General features: G+C 49.9%; 1 protein-coding gene across 1 annotated transcript in view; it reads right to left on the bottom strand.

Annotated features, from left to right (window-relative positions):
- Nucleotides 1-7,464: 7,464 nt before the first annotated feature.
- Nucleotides 7,465-19,480, bottom strand: part of SNX19 (sorting nexin 19) — a 46,021-nt gene continuing 34,005 nt past the window's right edge. Inside the window, exons 9-11 of the mRNA XM_006122288.3 lie at nt 14,082-14,266; nt 12,781-12,868; nt 7,465-11,783 (exon numbers count right to left, since the gene is read on the bottom strand). Coding sequence (XP_006122350.3) covers nt 11,648-11,783; nt 12,781-12,868; nt 14,082-14,266 — 409 coding nt within the window. The 3' untranslated portion in view covers nt 7,465-11,647. The remainder of the gene's footprint in view (nt 11,784-12,780; nt 12,869-14,081; nt 14,267-19,480) is intronic.

Below are 19,480 nucleotides of genomic sequence, written 5' to 3'. Positions count from 1 at the left end.
TGAGAATTTAAAATGCACTCGCGATTCCGAGGAATCCCAGGTGCGGACAAGCCTTTGGAAAAGTTGGTGCTATGGTGGCAACCACAGCTGCGGCCCCAAGTGAATATTGGCCAGGCCCCCTTCTCTTTAGCTCTGTGAGATCTGCTGGGATTGCAGGGAAAGGTGTCAGGGCAATTCCTATGGCTTTATATGCGTGTGTGTGACTGAGTGAGTCACAGTAATCAATTACAGCTATTAAATATCAAGTATTTCCCATGAAGCTGACATTTCTAATCCCCTCATGGCCTTCTCTTTTCACACACCAGCGACTGAGGCGTTCCCCCACTGGGAGAAGCTTTTTCCAATTTCTCCGGCCTTATTGCTCCCTCCTACTTCAAGTTTAGAATTAGAGACACAATAAAGAGCCCTTTAATGGGAGGGGGAGCATTGGGGAGGGGGAAAAGCAGGTCCCTTGCTTGAGCCCAGGATTCATCTGCCTCTCCCTGTGGAGATAAAGAGGCCCTTTCACCCCAGCAACCAGAAGGTTCAAGCTGGATATGTGCTTCCTAGATAGGCTATAGCTGGGAGCTGCCAGCCTGGGGCCTGCTTGTGGTGACATTTTTACCTCAGATTAGACAGTATGTCTCCAAATGCATTAGAGTCAAGGCCTAACTGGTTGCTGGGGAGACAGGCCCTTCATCAGGTTGCAAGTTTGAAGGAGAGCTGCTGTATCTATGAAACCAGGCCTCCGTTGGCTTCAATGGCTGCTTTTCTTCAGATTAAAGTTAATAACAGCCTCCCCCTACCTTCTATGTTGGCAGCAGACTCACAGCGGAGCCCAGACCTGACGGAGGTGGGAGCTTAATGCTTCAAATCTCCCTACCGGAGAGCTCGCTCCTCACCGGCTTTTGTTCTCTGCTTTTGCTGAGTGATTTTCATTACAAATATCCTCTTATGGTGTGTGCGTGTGGAGAGGCCAGGAGGGGTGAGCGGCCCACACAAAGAGAAGGAAAAGGCCACTCGCTATAGAACCTGTAATTACAGGGGCTCTGCCTCGCCTTGCGGAGGAGCTGACGGGATTCCTACCAATTGGACATGGCAGCGTTTCACACGCACAGCCCCTCCGAGGGCAAGCGCTTGTTTTTATTTCATTACCACTGGCGGGGATGCAAGAGAACTTTGCCCCCCAAAACACTGAGCTCCCAAGCGGTTTGGGGGATTTTTTTTAAATTTTAGCTAAAGCTCGACTAACTTTGAGTGTTCCCCAGCAGCCTCTGTGCTCTCTGGTTCCATGCTGGAAAGGCAAAAATACGGCTGCTATTGCTGTAGCCAAGATGCAGGCAATAAGCACCGGAAAACTCAACAGAGTTCTTGTTCTCTTGCTACGAGCGTGTCCAGACCGTTCTAGAAAATGCAAGCGGTTCTAATAATTGCCAAATGGGTGCTGAACCAAACCTCTGAAGCTTGTAAGATCTGCCCGCCTTGGAGGAATATCTGCCTAAACAAACTCACTGCTTCGTTATAAGAATTTTTCATCCATCCTGCTACAATAACAATTACAATGAATACATAGAATTTGGATCAAGATACTCAATTCAGATACAATTAAATGAAAATAGAATGTCACCTCCTAATTACAGCCAGTGGTGCATGCATTGCATGAGTTTCTTCATCCATATTAATATTTACACTGCACCATTACCATTATAACCAACAGCCTCATACCCTTTAATATACTTTACACCACAACTCCCATTTTAGAGATGGGGAGACTGAGGCGCAGAGTGGCTGACTAATTGGTCCAATGGGAAGTGGATTTGTCCATCTGGGAAGTGTAAGAGAGCAGCCGAATACGAGCAATTATCTTTGAGACCTCCTGAAGGATGGGGGCAGTCCCAGAAGACTGCAGATGGGTCCACAGTGCCCAAGATGTTGGCAGAATATGTGCCAGTGTATGCCAAGGATCCCCATGCCTCAACTGAACACTGACAAATACACAGCTGGAATAAGCCCGGCTCATCTGTGTGTTAGTATTGATAAAAGTGATTGTCTAGGAAGGAGTCTGCAGAAAGGGATTTAGGGGTCATAGTGGACCACAAGCTACGTATGAGTCAACAGTGTGACGCTGCTACAAAAAAAGCAAACATCCTTCTGGGATGTATTAACAAGAGTGTTGTGAGCAAGACACAAGAATGCATTCTTCTGCTCTACTCTGTGCTGAGTAGGCCTCAACTGGAGTAGTGTGTCCAGTTCTAGGCACTACATTTCAGGAAAGAGGTGGAGAAATTTGAGCAGGTCCAGAGAAGAGCAACAAACATGATGAAAGGTCTAGAAAACATGAGCTAGGAGGGAAGGCTGAAAGAATTGGGCTTGTTTAGTTAGAAAAGAGAAGACGGAGAAGGGACACGATGGCAGTTGTCAAGCTCCAAGGAGGAGGGAGAAAAATTATTCTCCTTCACACCTGACGGTAGGACAAGAAGCAATGGGCTCAAATTGCAGCAAGGGAGGTTTGGGTTGGACATTAGGAAAAACTTCCTGCCTGTCAGGGTGGTTAAACACTGGAATAAATTGCCTAGGGAGGCTGTGGAATCTCCACCACTGGAGATATTTAAGAACAGGATAGACAGACACCTGTCAGGGATGATCTAGACTAGTGTTTCTTAAACTTTTTGAGATTATGGAACACCAAACAATATTTTTTTTATGCAGAAGACCTATGAAAATTTTCTTCCAAAAAATTGTTGTCAGATAAAAAAAGACAAAAACAAAGAAGACCTGGAAGTTGTTCATGGAACACCAGTGAGCCGCAGAACATAGTTTAAGAAACACTGATCTAGACAGTGCTTGTTCCTGCCGTGAGGGCAGGGGACTGGACTCAATGACTTCTCAAGGTCCCTGCCAGTCTTAGGAGTCTATGGACGTAGGTATTCAAATTCTGATCTCCAACAGAAGGTGTCATGCCCTGGCCAGTAGAGAAGATTCCTTGACACCAGAGAGCCTACTGTGGAACATTAAAAAGGACAATATCCCCTCCCTGACTCTCATGAAGATAATGGCATAGAGTGTAGAGAGAAAAGACTTAGAGGTGACCTGGTAATGGACTTTAAATAGGGGAAGGGCTATTCAAGAGAATCTAATGATCAATTGCTCTCCATGGAAGGCAGGACAAGAGGTAATGGACTTTATCTGCAGCAAGGAAGGTTAAATTGAGAAATAACAAAAATGTTGGTAACTCTAAGGCTAGTTAAACTCTGGAATAGGCTCCACAGGGAGGCTGTGGAATCCGCCAGTGGAGGTTTTGAAGAACAGGTTGGCCAAACACCTATCAGCATCGGTCTTAGGCTTCCTCGGTCCTGTTTCTCTGCAGGGGGCCGGATTGATGAAAATTCAAGGTCTCTTCCAAATCTACATTACTATGATTCCTTGACAGAGCAGGGAACCTGTTTCTTTCAGCTCCAGGCTTATTCTTTAACTACTGGAGCCTCCTTCATGACTACTATCTCGATCTTCAGTTTGTTCTTGAGTGTAGTAGGTAAGAAGCACGTCTCCTATTTTTAGTAATTTCTTCCTGTTGCCCTTGGCTACACATTCTAGATCAGGAAGCATGCTATGCAAATGTGGGGCATCTGCAGAAAAGCTCACACGTGGGCCAGCATACCTACTGGTCAGAGATGGGAGACCTGGGTATTAATCCCAGTTCTGCCAGGGGTGAATTGTGAGACCTAGGGCCACTTTGTTTATTTGTATCTCCATGTCACCGGCTGTAAATCTGGGCTAAAAAATCCACCCACCTCTGTAGAGTGTTTTGATAGCCAGAATAAAAAGGAAGGTGCATTCTAAAAACAGCTATAAGACCCCAGTCAAAATCACTGTGCTAAAGTCAGTCCTTCCCTACAAATGCTTAGGATCTATACAGAAGCCTGTATATGTGTTCTGCGACCCACCCTATAGCTGTGAAGGTTGGATCAGGATCCTGGTTTGAGTGTCTATTGTTCCCCCACCTACCACAGATACATTCCTCATGGGGGAATTCAGCAAGTGTTGCATTGGGAGCCATCGTAAAATTGAAGAATTCCTGCAGGACTGATACATTCAGGCCTCGGCTTTTGAGTTGGTTCTCTGTAATGAGGTTCAGTTTTCTAGCACACCAGAGGCCAGCTCCCAGGGTTCTACTTTGGATCAATCTAATTCCCACCCTCTTTTTTCCTTCCCCTTTTTACTTGTTAATTTCCATCTGGGTCTTAATTTCCTTCACCCTGAGATCTGTCCAGGCCTGGCCTCTGCCTACGTGTGATCACACGCTTTAGTCCTTTACTTTTCGGGGAAAGGTCAGTAATAGAGTTTTAGTGTGTGGAGAAGAAAGGCAGGGGCAGAAAGACAGAGAGTGCTCACAAAGTTCTGGCTGTGAGCCTCTCTGAGAAAATGTCAGGTTGGGGAGTCTATAACAGTCTTAATCTGCAGTACAAGGGGATTAAAAAGGCCATTCTCACAGGACAAAAAAGAAAAGTAGAAGCAGAAGAGGAGGGGGAGGTAAGAGGCAGGTTAAAAACCCAGAAATAAAGAGCATCAGGATTTAAAAAGCTCTGTCCCCTGGTGTAATAAATGCATCTGAAGTGGCCGGCATGGAAAAGGGGCCTTAGCAAATGGCTTTGCTTTTGCTTTTCACACTAAGCACATGCACTTCAGCTGTCTTCAATCAAGACAGACTGTTTTGTTTGGCTGGGTTGATTTCCAATGGCAAAGGAGTGGGAGGGGAAAACAGGTCCTTAATGAGTTTCTGCCAGACTCAGCACTCCAGAGAACTGGTGGGTATTATTTTAAAAGACTGATTTATGGTCTTTGATCCTCATCACCTTTGTCCACCCTCGGGACTGGCGCTCAAGTGAGCCCCACATGTGAGGACATGGGGGGAAAAAGGGGGTCTGGGAACAGGAAGGGAGTGTGCTGAATTCTGGGAGGATTTGCTACAGGGATGCTGAGCAGCCTTTGGAGTGGCTCAGTGAGGGGGATGAAAAGATTAAAGGAAGGAAGGAGATTTTTAAATACAATTGAAAATAGAAGTTCCTTGGGGAAGATGTAAAGGCCCCTGAGGTGCAGGGCAGCCCGGGCCACAAAGACCGTAAGCAAGGAGGATGGATGCTCTGAGATGGCCACAAATTATTTGCACTACTATTTACTGACCTGTATGCCTGCGAAGGGGGACCCCTTTGTGCTAGTGCTGGATACACAGAGTAAGGAACAGTCCCTGCCTACAAGGCTGTACAATCCACTCCCCAGCCTACAAAGCTTATCGTAGGCATGGACAGATGTCCCATTAAAGTCAATGGGACTATCGACACTGCATTAAGTAGAGCATGTACGGGAATCTTCAAAGGGGAAACGGAGTGACATGAAGTGATATCATACAGCTGGTCACAGCTGGAAAGAGACTCCCCATCTATTGCCCTATCTGCTAGATGGCACTGCTGCCAGCAAAACACTTTCCTATGCCCTTCCACTGATTGTAGAAGCAGAAGTGGGTTATACAAGTGAATACAAATCGACTCTGTTTAATGAGCTGTTCACCGTAGAGTTAGGGCCAACATTAGATTTCTACCTGGCTTTCAAAGAGACAACTTCCTTATCTATCGCCTGCCACCATCCCCATCCCTTGTGCTGTGCTTTCACCCACTTTCTTTAGTCAAGCAGGGTGGATAATCATGAGACACCCCTAAAGAACATCTGGAGGGCTGCAGAAAGTGATGTAGGCAGTTCAGTAGGCAGAGGTTTATCGATGAGATCCAATCTTGCAGAATGGAGTTAGCAAGCGCCAGAGGTGGTCGAGTGCCTTGAGAAGTTGTACTAAAATGTAACAGTACTGGCGAAGTTCACACTGGAAACAGGAACTCACATATCCAGCGGGGCCTGGAAAATGGGGTGGCAATAAGATAAGAGGAATATAGCTACCGGAGCACCATTATTCCAGTGCTCAGGTGAAGGGAAAGGCCTTTGAATGAATCATCATCCGCCATGCTCTGCATCCCTAGGTGGTGACTTCCCTAGTGCTCTGACACTATCCCTGCACAGAGTGATGCAGCAGGTACATCACTTGTCTACTCCAGCAAGGCTGTGCCTGCACATCTGGTGCATTGGGAAACTTGGCCCCTGTGCGCATAGTCCTGGGGGTGCGCTGGATCAGCATTTAGCCATGGATATAGTTCCAAGCAGGTTCTGTAGAGTGTAGTCCCCCACCCCCCCCATTGGATCTGGTATTAATTATCCAGTGTTCTGCAGAGAGATAAGTACTTAATCCTCAAGCTGTTGACACTGGAAATGGACCAATCTTCCCTGGGGTGGATATTATGGAAAGGAACTTGGCTCCAGCAGCTCTCCCTGCCACATGTGCTGTGCAAATGTTCTCTTACTCATAGGTAATGGATTTCATAGAGCATATGGGATCTTTCTGTGGCAAAGCTAATCTGCAATAATATATGACCCAAGCGCTTAGTTGTATATGATTTCTCCCATTTTTTAACCTAATATTTTAATTCCTACTTGGAATTTTTCTTTTCTAACTCTCTCCTCCTTTTTGCTTTTAATTATCAATCACCATCACTACACAAAGGCATGTAAACTGGTGAAAATGGTGAAACGTGGGCAATATTTGTGCGACAAAAGCTTTAGTGTTACTTTCACTTCTCTTCTGTGCCAGGATTTGCCACCTACGCTGTGGGACAAGCTATTCACCCACTCTCTGGTCTCTCCTCAGTTTTTGGTCATCCTCCCTGTTTTATACTCTTCTTTCTTCACCGTGCTTGGTGTGCAAGGATATGTTCCGCTCAATATGCATTTAAAATCCACAAGCATGTTTGCATTTTTAGGTAGAGTATTATATACACATGACAAGAGCACACTTCACAGGTATTTTGGTACACTATTTGTCTACATTGCTATGTACAGGTGTTGTTATGCACAGTATTATCATACACAAGTAAGTCCTCACAGAATTGGTGTCTGGTTTTGTCCCCAAGTGAAAACATAGGGAGTTGGTGCACCATTACAATTCTGCCGCTGTTATAGGGGGTTGTTGTTATTATTTGGGCTGTGGTAGAGTTTAGAAGCCCCAACAAAGATCAGGGCCCTGTTGTGTACTCTATATACACAGTCCCTGCTGCAAATGGCAGGTGTGGAAAGAAGCACATAGACGTGAAATGACTTGCCCAAAGTCACCAAATATGGGAGCTGTCGATCTCGGAATAGAACTGAAGCCTCCAGTCCGGCAGGGTCATGCCCTGTCTGCTGGAGCACAATGTCTCTCTTGTGGTACAAGCTGAACCTCTCTAGTCCAGTTCCCTCGGGACCTGACTGGTGCCGAACCAGAGAATTTGTCTGATCAAGGGAGGTCAATATTGTCTGGCAGCATCGCCAACACTTCCACTGCTTACTAGGCTCTTAGGAGACAGTTAGGGCTAAGCTGGAGCTAAAGAACAGCCCAGAACCCTGAGAACCAGAACTGGGAGCTGTAAACAAACTTTCTGGGACCATGGGAAAGTTGGCCACACCCAAAACGGGGTGGTCACTATTTATTTTTGTTTCTTCCACATGACAGCTCACGCAGTGCTTAAGGCTCCTCCACAAAAGTAGCACAGGGCTTGTCACATCTGAGCCATGCTCTGTTCTGTACCTTGGGTAGGGATGGGTAACTGCGGAGCTTTTGCTTATGAATCCCAAAATATTGAAGATTTCCTTGCTGTTCTCCTGTTCCTGCAAATGCCCCCTTATTAACAGGCTGTGACAAGCCCCTGAATTCCTGCCAGTAAAATGAGTTTGCGGAGTGTGGTGTAGCGAGGAGGAGGCAGCTGGATTCTTGCTAAAGAGGGATTTTCTGTGAGGGATAAGAGGAGATACATTGTTAACTCAAACCCACGGAACACTTTTTCCTCGGCACTTTTTCCCCTTTTCATTTGCAAACTCGGGCCAAGTGGCCTGTGCAAAGGACAGAAACCCTAAGAGAAGCTTGATCTTAATACGATGCGCATAGGCATGTGCAGGGGGTGTGCCCAGACACAACCTAATGTCTCAAAAAAAATGGCTTTGCGTTTTAATGTAATCACATGATATGCTCTTTTATGTAAAGCTTAGTTGTTAATTTAAAAAAAAATAAAGTTTAGTTAAGTTTTAGTTTGTTTGATGAATAAAATAATGTCCTTTATGACTGAGTATTCAATAAATGTTCACCTTAAAAAAAAACCTCCCTGGGTGCACACCCTAATGAAATGTGCTGCGCACGCCTATGACAACGTGTGCTGGGCAATGGCAGCAGACAAGCTGGGGCTTTCAGAGTAAGCCAGCAACAGGCTTTCTCTTCCTACTTCTACCCCTGTGAATGTGGGCAAGTCACATCACCGCTCTGTGCCTCATTCCACCACGTGTCAGCCAGGAGCAAATAACGCAGGGGAGCTCCGGAGCAGCATGCAGTGAAGTCTGCAAAGTTCTCTCAGCTCTGTGGACAAAAGGGACAACACAGCACAGCACAAGCAGCAGCGTGTACGCTTGACACGCCTCCCACTGCAGCACCAGGGCTCTGGCTATGTCCTGCAGAGTCTGCAAGAGGAACTCACTCCCCAAGCCCAGTATGATGAATGGGAACTGATTCATTCATCCACACCTGCCCTCAAATAATGTCAGAGATCAAGGCAAGATATCTGAACCCGAGTCTCAGCCTCTCTGCTTCCCAATCCTATTTCCTCCAACGTACAAAAGTGGCTTTAAGGATTGCAAAAATACCCCTCTCCCCTGACTTCTCTGTGACACTGCACGGTCTGATTTATAGGCGAGGGGCTCGCCCACCTTCTCACAAAGCAGCCTTTTTATTTTGGCATCTCCGGTTGACGTTGGGTACAAGTTGGGACATCCAAAATCACGAGCTCATGACCACGCAGCAGCCCAAGAAAACCAGCCAGGGCTCGGTAATGTTCTTTCAGAGACTGGCCTTGTCTCTTCGTGCCTCTCCTAGGCTTCTTTCGGGCGAGGCAGGTCAGGGCATGCCGTAAACTCAAATACTGGGCAAGGGGAGCAAAACAGCAAGCCTGCGAGTCAGGAGGAAGGAGCAAAGTGGGACGCTGAAGGTCAACCTGTTCCCTAAGAATGAATAAAGGAAAGTGAAGCTGGGAAGACCTACGGGGTCCCGACTTCCATACCACGTGTTCTGCCACCAGGGAGGGACTATCCTCTATAGTATGTTCTCCAATTCTTTGCTCAGATTCACTCTTGAAATGACTCACCCAATGGCCTGTATCCCTTTCCACTTGGGAGGCTAGTCCTTCCCCTAACGGATCATGGCACTGTTAGGAAGGCTTCACACGCAGGCAGCCTAAAATTTCCCTTTGCTCAATTTCATCTGATCCCTCTTTGCTTGTAGACTCCCCCAGGCCATCCTAAATAGCCCCCATCCTTGGCATCTCTACCTTTCACATCCTTGTAGGCAACACACACCAGAGTTGATACCCACATGGTGGCTGTCTCCCTCTGGGAAGAGCAGGGTCTGTGTCTTCGTGGCCAGATGCCTACCCCTCTGGCTACACGTCCTCTCCAATGAAAACCCTGTGCACCCGAGTCCAGCACAATGATTAGGGAACAGCAGGCCGGTGTGGCCGGCTAATACATTTCTCTTTTTGTGCCTGGAGGCTTGAGTGTGGCACATGCAAAGGAATCACATTGGGGTGTTGTGCAGAATGCAAATGATGGCCAGGACCTTGCAGGCATCTCTCATGCCAACTCTCTCCCACTCACTGTTTTAGACTGCAGAGACTCACAGGAGGCAGGGTCCCCTTGGACGGCAAAGTCCAATGCCAGCCAGACTGCGGCTCGTGACCTGATGAAACATGGCCCATGGGCTGAAGGAAACGACAATACTTTTGCTGATGCCTATACTCCCCGCTCACCTTTGTAAAGTTAGTTCAACAGCTGGGCACCATAAGCCTTTGGTATGTAGAGATCGTCACCCGGAGCATCATACAGTGATGGGAGATTATATATAATCACCTTGTGTTGCTTCTATAACATCCCCTCTTTCTAAAGCACTGTGCAAACAACAGAGCAACACTAATAACACACCTTTTTACAGCTAGGGAAACTGAGGCACAAACAGGTTAAAGTGACTTGCTCACAGACACATGGCAAGCCAGGGCAGAGATGGAGGGGTGGAGGAGATTTGCAGTCCTAGGGTTCTCACCTATCCAGAGCATTCAACCATCCTGCCTTGAACTCTGACATTACCTGAGGGCAGGTTTTCATGAATTATTCAAGTTCCCATTCACCACAGTGGGCCCGTGGAGTGAGTTCCTTTTGCAGACACGGAAGGACATGCCCCTGTACTCGCTGCCTCCTTTAATCACCTCCCATGCATCATCGCACGGTGAGGTGAGGCATCTCCAAGGACTCGCAGCAAGAGGCAGTGTATGGTGATAGCAACTAGCGTATTGCCCGTGGGCCTCATATGGGTTGGTTCCTTTTCTCCATAGAGCCCGGCCATTGTAACCCAGGGACCTTCCCCCCCCTTCCCGCCACACTTACTCGATGACATGGGGTGGATGAGCCATTGCCCCATAATTTTCCATTTTCCCTGCAGGGGCACATGACGTGGGGGGAGGGGGCTCTGCATTTCTGTTTCACCCCAGATTCCTCTCCTCACCCTGGGCAGCAAGGAATCTCAAACCAAGATGATCTTGGAGTTGCGATGGTGGGAGGCTGCTTCCCCTACTGCTGAGGAGGGCATGGGCTTCTGCTAGTCACCCGGCGCTTTGGAGTTCCCAGAAATGTGGATGGTTGCTCATGATGCCGACTTGGGGCCATGGAGGAGGTTCCACTCCGTCATTCGGGGAGGCAGAGTTCTTCCCTCTTGCTTCACGCTGGGCAGACAAATGGGCAGAGTGAGCGATGGGCAGAGGAAGGAGACCAGGGGGAACGTGCCTGGAGACGGGAAGGACAGCACCAGAGGCAGGAACTCTCCCCGGGGATGTCCCCATCTCATCCTCGGGAGGAACGGAGGTGGAACGGGGACATCACCACTCACAGAATCTGAGAAGGTCAGGCAGCTCCTCATTGGGTGAAGGCTGCATGGGGCTCAGAGTCCTAAGGGGTGAATTCATTCCCGAGGAATAAAGGCTGGATCCTTCTTCTCGTTGCCCTGGATGGTGTGGGAGTCGATGGGCGTTCTTGTGACACCACGTCCTGGGGCCACATCTCCGCACATCATTGCCAGAGCCCGAAGCCTTCCACGTGCCACCCTGACCACTCCGGGAGAGGGCAATGCAGACGGAAGAGGGCAGGGTGTGACATTACTTCCGAGTGGGTTTTGTGGCTGGCCTGGTCTCACTTAGAAGCCCGCTTGCCCCAAGAGAGATCAGGCGCTTTCCCGCCATGAGCTCCTTGCTCTCCAGCACGTGAGTTATGGAACGGGCACTTGTGTTACACACAGACATCTGCCCTTGCCCTCACTGGGTACAGTCAGTCGCCCCGCCAACTAGGAGAAGCCTGGAAGAAGCCTCACATCAGACCAGCTGGGGAGTTGATTAAGAAACTCCTAGGCCTGCCCAGAAAACACTGAATGCCAGTCGCCGGATGCCTGGCAGTTCTTCACTTTTCTCTGTTGCCCGTTCTCCTGTGCTGTGGGCAACCACGGCACTGCTTAACCCGGGGACGTGCCTGTGGTCTGGAAGCTGTTGGAGACAGATGAAGCTACAGCTGCTGTTCTGGGGTCCTCCCCCGAGTTGTTAAGTATCAAAAACTCCAGCAGGACATCCGAGAGGCGATAAACCAAGTGCCTGAAAGAGACAGAAGAGAAAACAGGCTCAGCACTGCACGGAGACAGGAGTCCCACCTCTCTGCTACCAGAGGCGACTCTGCACTCATGCAAGCAGGGTGTGCCATTAGAGCTCACATTCTCTCAGAGACCCGGGATGGGGTGTGGGCAAAATCCCACATACTGAAAAAGAAACACTTCAGTGGACAGGTGATTCCCCTCCTCCCCCAAACAATGCTTGTCTGCTGCTGCTGCTGAGAAGTTTGGAAGGTTAGAATCAGTCCCAGGGAGAAGGATTAGTACCGGCTGGGTGTCTGTGTGGCTCAGAGATGCATAATGCTCAGTGGCCTGCCGTCTGTGTATGCAGCACATCCCCGCAGGCCCACGAAAACCAGGAACAGGACTGCCCTGTCTGGCTGTGCCCATGGGGATGACTGTGCCTCCAATGGAGCTATAAAGTGTAGAACGGCGTAGCTATGGCAGCACCGGCAGCAGAGGCACAGCTGGGTCACGCAGAGAGCACGCCGGCCTGAAAGGGGTGGGCATGTACTTGGCTAGCTCAGCTGTGCCTCTGCTGCCACGGACTGTGCTCCCGCAGCCACACGACTGTTTGTTCTCACGCTGGCTCCAGGAGAGCTAGTGTGCGAGGGTGTGTGCACACCTGTGGTGCAGACATCATAGTAAAGCCTTTCCAAACAACTGGGCAACCCAGGACTGGGTCCGGCTTTGTCTCCTGCCGCACCCTTGGTCCCAGTGAAATCAGCAGCTCGGCTGAGCGAATTCATGGCATGGTTAGATCACTATTTCTGACCGTGCTCTCAAGTCAACGTCTCAGGAGATGAGCTTTCAGAGTGAGGCCCCTTGATCTGAGACTTTACTAGTTGCAGAGAATTTCCCCATCACCTGAAACTTTCAAACCAGGGGGTTTTCCACAGTCCACCACACAACGCACTGCTTAGTTGTGGCCTAGCAATGGCCATCGCTTTTGGAGGCTAAGGCGGCCCTATCGTAGAGGCTACCTGTTTATGATGGGTTGTTGTAGTGATTCCAGCACCAGGTTCCAGCGCAACTGACATCTGCTTGTTCCAAGGATTTCCAGAATTAAATCTGTAACATCAGAGACACGTTTTATCTTTAAAAAAAACCTCCGTGTTTTAACTACTATACAGGACACACTGCACTTGTTCAGGAATTTCCACTCAGTTGATATTAAAAAGGCTCTTTTACCTGATTAAATGTCCCCAAAAGTGATACTGAGCTGGAGAAATGCCGGTAAAATACACATCTTAAAGCCCAGACTTAAAAATCCAGCTCTAGACCCGAATGTAAACCTCCAGCTAATTATAATAAACAGCAGATGGGCAAGAATCTTAATGCACTTTACAAATGCACTTTACAAATTATCCACAGATAGATTACTTCACCCACTTCTGAAGTGCAGCCACCTCTGGGGTGAACCGCAGAGGGAATGTAAAAGAACACCAGCTGGCCAGCACTTCAGGGTTAATGGAACAGTGGCCCAGGGATAAGCCAAAGGAACTCTGTTTTATAGCTCCTCTGAGAGACCTGAGGTGCCTTCAGCAGAACAGCCCGTGCTTGCTGTGCGGGGACATGAGCGCCCTAGGAAGCGGGTGAAGGAAGAGCACTGCCTACCTCGTGGCCAGGACAAGGAGGAGATGAGGAGGCCTGCATCAGAAGTCGCCAAATATCAGGCGGTCTCCCGCCGGGCGCTGGACTTTGCTGAGGTGGCACTGTGAATTATCTCACAGGACTGTCCGCTGGGAGCTAGTGCAGACCCAACTGGTGGGCCATTTCCCTCCTGGAGTGGTGTGAATTTGCCGTGACATGGATGGAGCCTTGCCGGACAAGGGTGTCCAGAGGGCACAAAGTTCAGAAGGCGGGAGTTAACACTTCCCAAAGGGTTTCATACGAGAGGGGCGAGCGAAGCAGGGATGGCTTCAAGTCCAGGCCTCCACCATCACGCCTGTGTCAATACAAGGAGGCTCACTCGTGCCCTGAAACCAGGTCCCTGAGGTGACAATGCAACCTGTTCATGGGCAGAGATCCACAGCCGCTACTTTGCCCTGTTCTCGGGGGGGGTGGGCACCCAACTTATGACAAACTCCCACTGGTTTGCCAGCAGCCTCTCACTGCTCCCGGCCTGTGGCGCTCCGTGGCTCCAGGAGTTACTGTCACTCCCGCTCTCCATCATAACAAAGGGGTGGGGTGGATTTCAGCGCCTGAGCCCTAAAGAGCCCAAGCGTGTGAACCGGTTACCACAGCCCGGGGCTCTCGGGTGTTTACCGCAAGGCCAACTCACCAGGAAGGATTCCCATCAAGCTTTGCAAGGCCTGCTGTGCCGCTGCCTCCTTCTGCGCCTGTGTCCTAACAGGTTTAGGCACCGCCGGTAAGACTCCCCCGGGCCATATGGATTCCTGCAGCAGTCGTAGGTATTGGACCCAGCGCTGGGTGCAGGTCAGGTTAGCCACCTGAACTTCCAGCCATCTACCGGCAGGCAAGGGGAGAGAGGAAGCGAGAGAGGTGAAAGATGGGAATTAGCTCTTGAGCCTCCCCGTCTGGGGAAGGGTTATAAAATGCAAATGCAAATGCGGCCTCTTTCACTGCAGCGGTGTGACGTAGTGGGGGTACCTGGCTGGTTTCTATGCTGCTGGCTCTGGGGTAACCCCCACTGGCTGTCGTGGGGGCCATGACCCAGCAAAACAGGATGAGTCACTATGCAAACCAGTGACCAGACACCCCCCATGGAGAGGAACAAAGGAAGGTGGAATGCTGCCCTGGCTGGGGGGCAGGGCTGGAAGTGAGAGAGTTGGTGGCTGGCTGTCTGTGAGGATGGAGGAGACAGCCTAGGGAGAGGAGCTGGAGTTTAGGGGCCCAGTCTCCCCCCAACTCAAGGGGGCCTGAGGCATCCTAGCCCAGCTCTGTGACCAGATTACATCTGTGCTGTGCTGTATCCTGGAGAGGCAATAAACTTCCTCTATTCCACCGGCTGGTGCGGTCTGTTTGTGCCATTTCGGGGTGCAGGAGACAGGGGACCCCCAACGCGCCGTCACAAGCGGTCACAGGGCATTGCAGCCGCTTCACAGTAATTAGCTGCTCCTCCTCACGCACCTGAGGCAGGCAGAGATGGCTACCCCCATTTTACAGATGGGAAAATTGAGACACTGTGCACAAAGGCCAGATTCTGACCCTCTTGTGTGCCCCGGGGAGGAGTTACTCCCATGAAATCAGTACAGTTACTCCTTTAACCGGCCCCTGGTGGGATCAGTGCTCCACAGATCAGATTAGTCCTTGAAGCCTGTGCTTTGTGCTAGCTCTTAACACTGGTTTGAGGGCAAACTATGGCACAGACGGCAGTGGAGCCCTGGGCTTCTTGCTCCAAATCTGGGGCCTTAATGCTGAGAGCATCCTTAGTGCTTTTGGTTTCAGAATCAACCCGGCTCAGAGACTGAGATCCTCTCAGCTGAAGACAAACACAGGCCTCCCGGATGTGTCACTGGAAAAGGAAGACCGCTCCCAAGGCTAGGGTAGCATGCGGGGTAGTCGGTTTCCCTCCCTTCCCTGATCCCATTGCCAGCATGGTCTGGCAAGGGACTCTGGTCCAGCATCCAGAGCCCTCCTTGTCCCGTCCCACTGCTAGGAGATAAAGTCAAGTCAGGACCCTGTGTGAGTGATTTGGTGTCACTTGTACCAAAATCTAGCCTCGGGCATGAGGAGCGGCTAAGGAAAGTGCCAAGGGGAGGCACTCGGGAAAAGAAGGAGCTGTAAGGAGACACCCGAAAATCTTTGCTAATGTCGGTTCATAAGACTAAAGCTATATCGTCCAAGGGCAGGAGGTGAGATATACTGCTGGCTTTCCATCCCCTCTCCCTTAGCTCTGCTCACCTCCATCGCTGGAGAGCAGGGAAATGATTGCAATGTTCCTCCAAAAATGTAAGCTGTACGCCTATTAAAAGGACAGTTATGTACCCCCCAAAGAAACTTCTCGCTGGCCCTCCTGCTGGGTCAGGACTGTGCCCTTTATATGGTAACAACCTGCAAATCCCAAGGCGGTGGCCACGAGAATGTCATTCCAGGTTGGAGCCAGGAGGCATGTGCAGCCAGTGCAGGAAAGTTTCGTTGACACCACCCGTGCTGGCCAGCAAATGTTACTAAATCAAGTGTGGGTCCCTAGCCGCCAAGACATTCCAGCGCTCTCCCAAGTAACAGAAAATGCCTCTGCAGCCAGCCAGCCCTCAGCTCCAGAGCTCCTTCTCCTGCCAAAATCAGCCATGCTGAGTGGAACCCGCCACGATCCTAATCCGGATGTGCCCGTCCATGCCAAGGCTCCCTCTGACTTTAGCAGGAGCAGGACTCAGCTCCGCGGCATGGAGAAGGCGGGTATGATCGCCCCAGCGCTGGGACGCTTGTCTCTGCCAGGAAGGGGCTGTTCAAGGAAGAGCGAGGACTAAGAGAAAAGTTTGCAATTTCTCCAGCCCTTCCATTTCCCACCTCCTGGTGCCCTGCAGCCTGGAATTCAGCATGAGCCAGGGAGTCCACACAGCAATGAACAACCCAAACTCTCCTAGCCTGAGCTGGATGGTAGGGGACAGCCCCGGGCGTCTAGCTGCTGTCCCAGCAGATACCAGTCCACAAGAGCGGCAGGAGACCTGTCCCATTTGGCAGCCTGCGCGGGTGCTCGCAATTCCATCATCACTATGCTCCAGTGGCTTGTAGTTCATCCAAGAGCCAGGCCCTGCCAAGACAAACTTTATTTAACCTGCGCTCTGCCAGACTGTCTGCATTCTTCTCGGGCTGCCCATTCGGGCCCAGGGCTTCTTTCCCGGCTTCCAAACGCAAGTGGACAGAACGAGAGCAGCACTAAGGATAGAAACACCAAAAGGTAACCGAGGGAGAGAACTCTGCGTCCTCCCAATGGCTGTCTGGGCAGGGCTGCAGTGATCTTACTCCTAGTGCACCCCTCTCTCACGCCATCTCCCTAGCTATAAGCTTCCAGGCACCCACGTGCACACACACACACACACACACACACACACACACACACACACACACACACGGGTGCACACGTGTCTCCATGTTAAAAACAGTGACTCAAAGTAAAGACAAGAACATGACACCAGCCTTGGTTCTACCGAGCTGTAAGGCCTTTGGAATGCCCCTAAACAGCCCAGTTCCCGGCCCTACTCTGCGGCGCCTGGATGATTATTCCAGAGACTTGGGCCAGCAGGGGAAAAGATACCATCAGCAGCGCTTTGTGTCTTCCTCTGTGCCCCACGGCCCCAACCAGGTTCAGAGCCCTCTTGTGCCATCCCAGCACGTCCTTGGGGCTCAACAGACGCGTTTCCCCCAGCTGTGGAGGGCAAGGTAACCAGCTCCTGGTCTAGATGAGGACAACACGCATGTTTGAAAATGCGTTGGCTTGCGCTCAGCTTTGCCCCCAGCATCAGCATGCTGGAACATCTTTCAAATCTTGCCAGTCATGCTTAGTTGGGCCAGGAACGCTCTAGGGTCAGCCACCACCAACGCGCATGGTGTACAGGGCGTGGCACTGCGCCAACTCTACGGGCACTGTCATGCTGAAAATCCCATTAATGAACAGATTTTCAAGTGCAATCTATTTTCCCAGTCTAGGCAGCAGCTAAGAGGGTTGCAGAACTCCAGGGACGTAGCGTCAAAGCATAGCAATCGGGCCAAAGATCTTTCCAGGGATGTTAGATCAAAAGCTGCACTGGATTAATCTCAGCTATGCTCAACGACCTTTCTCTACTTGCTTCTGACAAAGAGCAAACACGTTTCTTGGCAGGAATGCCAGCGAAAGAGCGATTTTGGAGCTAATATTGCAGAAAGATAATGTTGAACATGGAATCATGAGTATCAGCAGCGGAAGACTCACCCGGAAAAGTTGCTCTCCTCCAGTTAGGGGACTGAATGTGCAAATGGGTGCAAGCCACAGCCCAGGACGGGTAGGGATTATTTAGTACACTCTATAATTTTGCATTTTCAGTCTAGTTCAGTGCCTCCCAAGCTGGGAAGTGAGTGCAGCACCAGAGGAGAGGACGAGTCCAGATCTGCTCCCCATCAGGCACCCACGTTTCTCCCTGCTCCGAGGTCAGCCCCTAATGCAGCTCGTTTCAGGAGCAGTTCATGTGAGCAGGGATGCGGCAGTCTGCTGTCCCAGCTGTGCTCAGCTGCAAGAGCACCCACGAGCTGGCTCCTTTCGATCCCCAGTGGGCACCGCTGTCCCAAGCAATCTGTCTGCTCTGGGGAGCAGCCCCACACACAGAGAACAGAAAAGAATCAGCATTAGGGAGTGAGATGAGGAAAAAAGAAAGGAAAGAAAGCGAGACACAAAGTGGAGGAGAAACAGAAAAGAAAAGGGACCACGGTGGGGACTCCCTTATGCCATGTCAGAACAAGGCTGGGAAGGTCAGAATTGCTAGACAAAATCAGACAAGAGTTCCCTCTAACCCCAAGCGTGGCCGATACCACATGTAAGAAATGCCCAATGACCTGACCACAGGGGAAGTTCCTTCCAAACTCCCCACTCTTCATGGCTAGATCACTGGGGGTATGTCTACACTACCCTCCTAGTTCGAACTAGCGGGGTAATGTAGGCATACCACACTTGCAAATGAAGCCCGGGATTTGAATTTCCCGGGCTTCATTTGCATAAGCGGGGAGCCGCCATTTTTAAAACCCCACTGGTTCGAACCCTGTGCAGCGTGGCTACACGGGGCACGAACTAGGTAGTTTGAACTAGGCTTCCTAGTACGAACTACCGTTACTCCCCATTTCACGAGTTAAGGGTGATGTTAATCGTTTAATCAGTCACATCCCTACTCTGTACCAGGCTCCATAGACGTCGGAGAGGTTCGCATTTACTTTAATGAGCCCTGGATCAAGCCTCTGTATTTCTGTGGACAATAACTTTGTATTACAGAGTCACGGAAGTCACCAGGAGCACAAGGCAGTCACCCGAGAGCGCTGAAGGAACTCAAAGATAAAATACCGAACTAATAACTGTGGCAGTTAAACCAGCTAACAGAAAGTTGGGACTCATTAAGGAAGGGATAGAGAACAAGACAATATTGTGTTGCCTTGCTACACATCCATGGCATGCCCACATCTTGAATATTTGGGCAGATCTGGTCGCCCCATCTCAACAAAAGATATATTGGAAGTGGAAAAGATACAGAAAAGTGCAACCAAAATCATTAGGAGAATGGAACAGCTTCTGTATGGGGAGAGACGAATAAGACTGGGGACTTTTTAACTTGGAAAAGAGATGACTAAGATAGGATAGAGTCTATAAAATCATGACTGGTGCAGAGAAAGTAAATAAGAAAGTGCTATTTACTCCTCACAGCACAAGGACTGGGGATCACCAAATGAAATTAATAGGCGGCAGGTTTGAAGCAAACAAAAGGAGGTGTTTCTTCACATGACACAATCAGTCTGTGGAACTCCTTGCCAAAGGGTGTTGTGGAGACCAAGACTGTACCAGCGTTCAAAAAAGAACTAAGGGTAAGTCCATCAATGGCTATTAGCAAGAGTGGGCAGGAATAGCGTCCCTAGCCTCTGTTTGTCGGAAGCTAGGAACAGTGACTCAGCATAGCTGCTCTAAAACACCTGGCATTGGTCACTGTCAGCAGACAGGACTCTGGTCTAGATGGACCTTTGGTTTCACCCAGTCTGGCCGTT

Source organism: Pelodiscus sinensis, chromosome 25 (genome assembly GCF_052426305.1).
Source record: "Pelodiscus sinensis isolate ZL-2025 chromosome 25, ASM5242630v1, whole genome shotgun sequence".
Lineage (NCBI taxonomy): Eukaryota > Metazoa > Chordata > Testudines > Trionychidae > Pelodiscus > Pelodiscus sinensis.
This window is presented reverse-complemented; position numbering and strand designations above follow the sequence as displayed.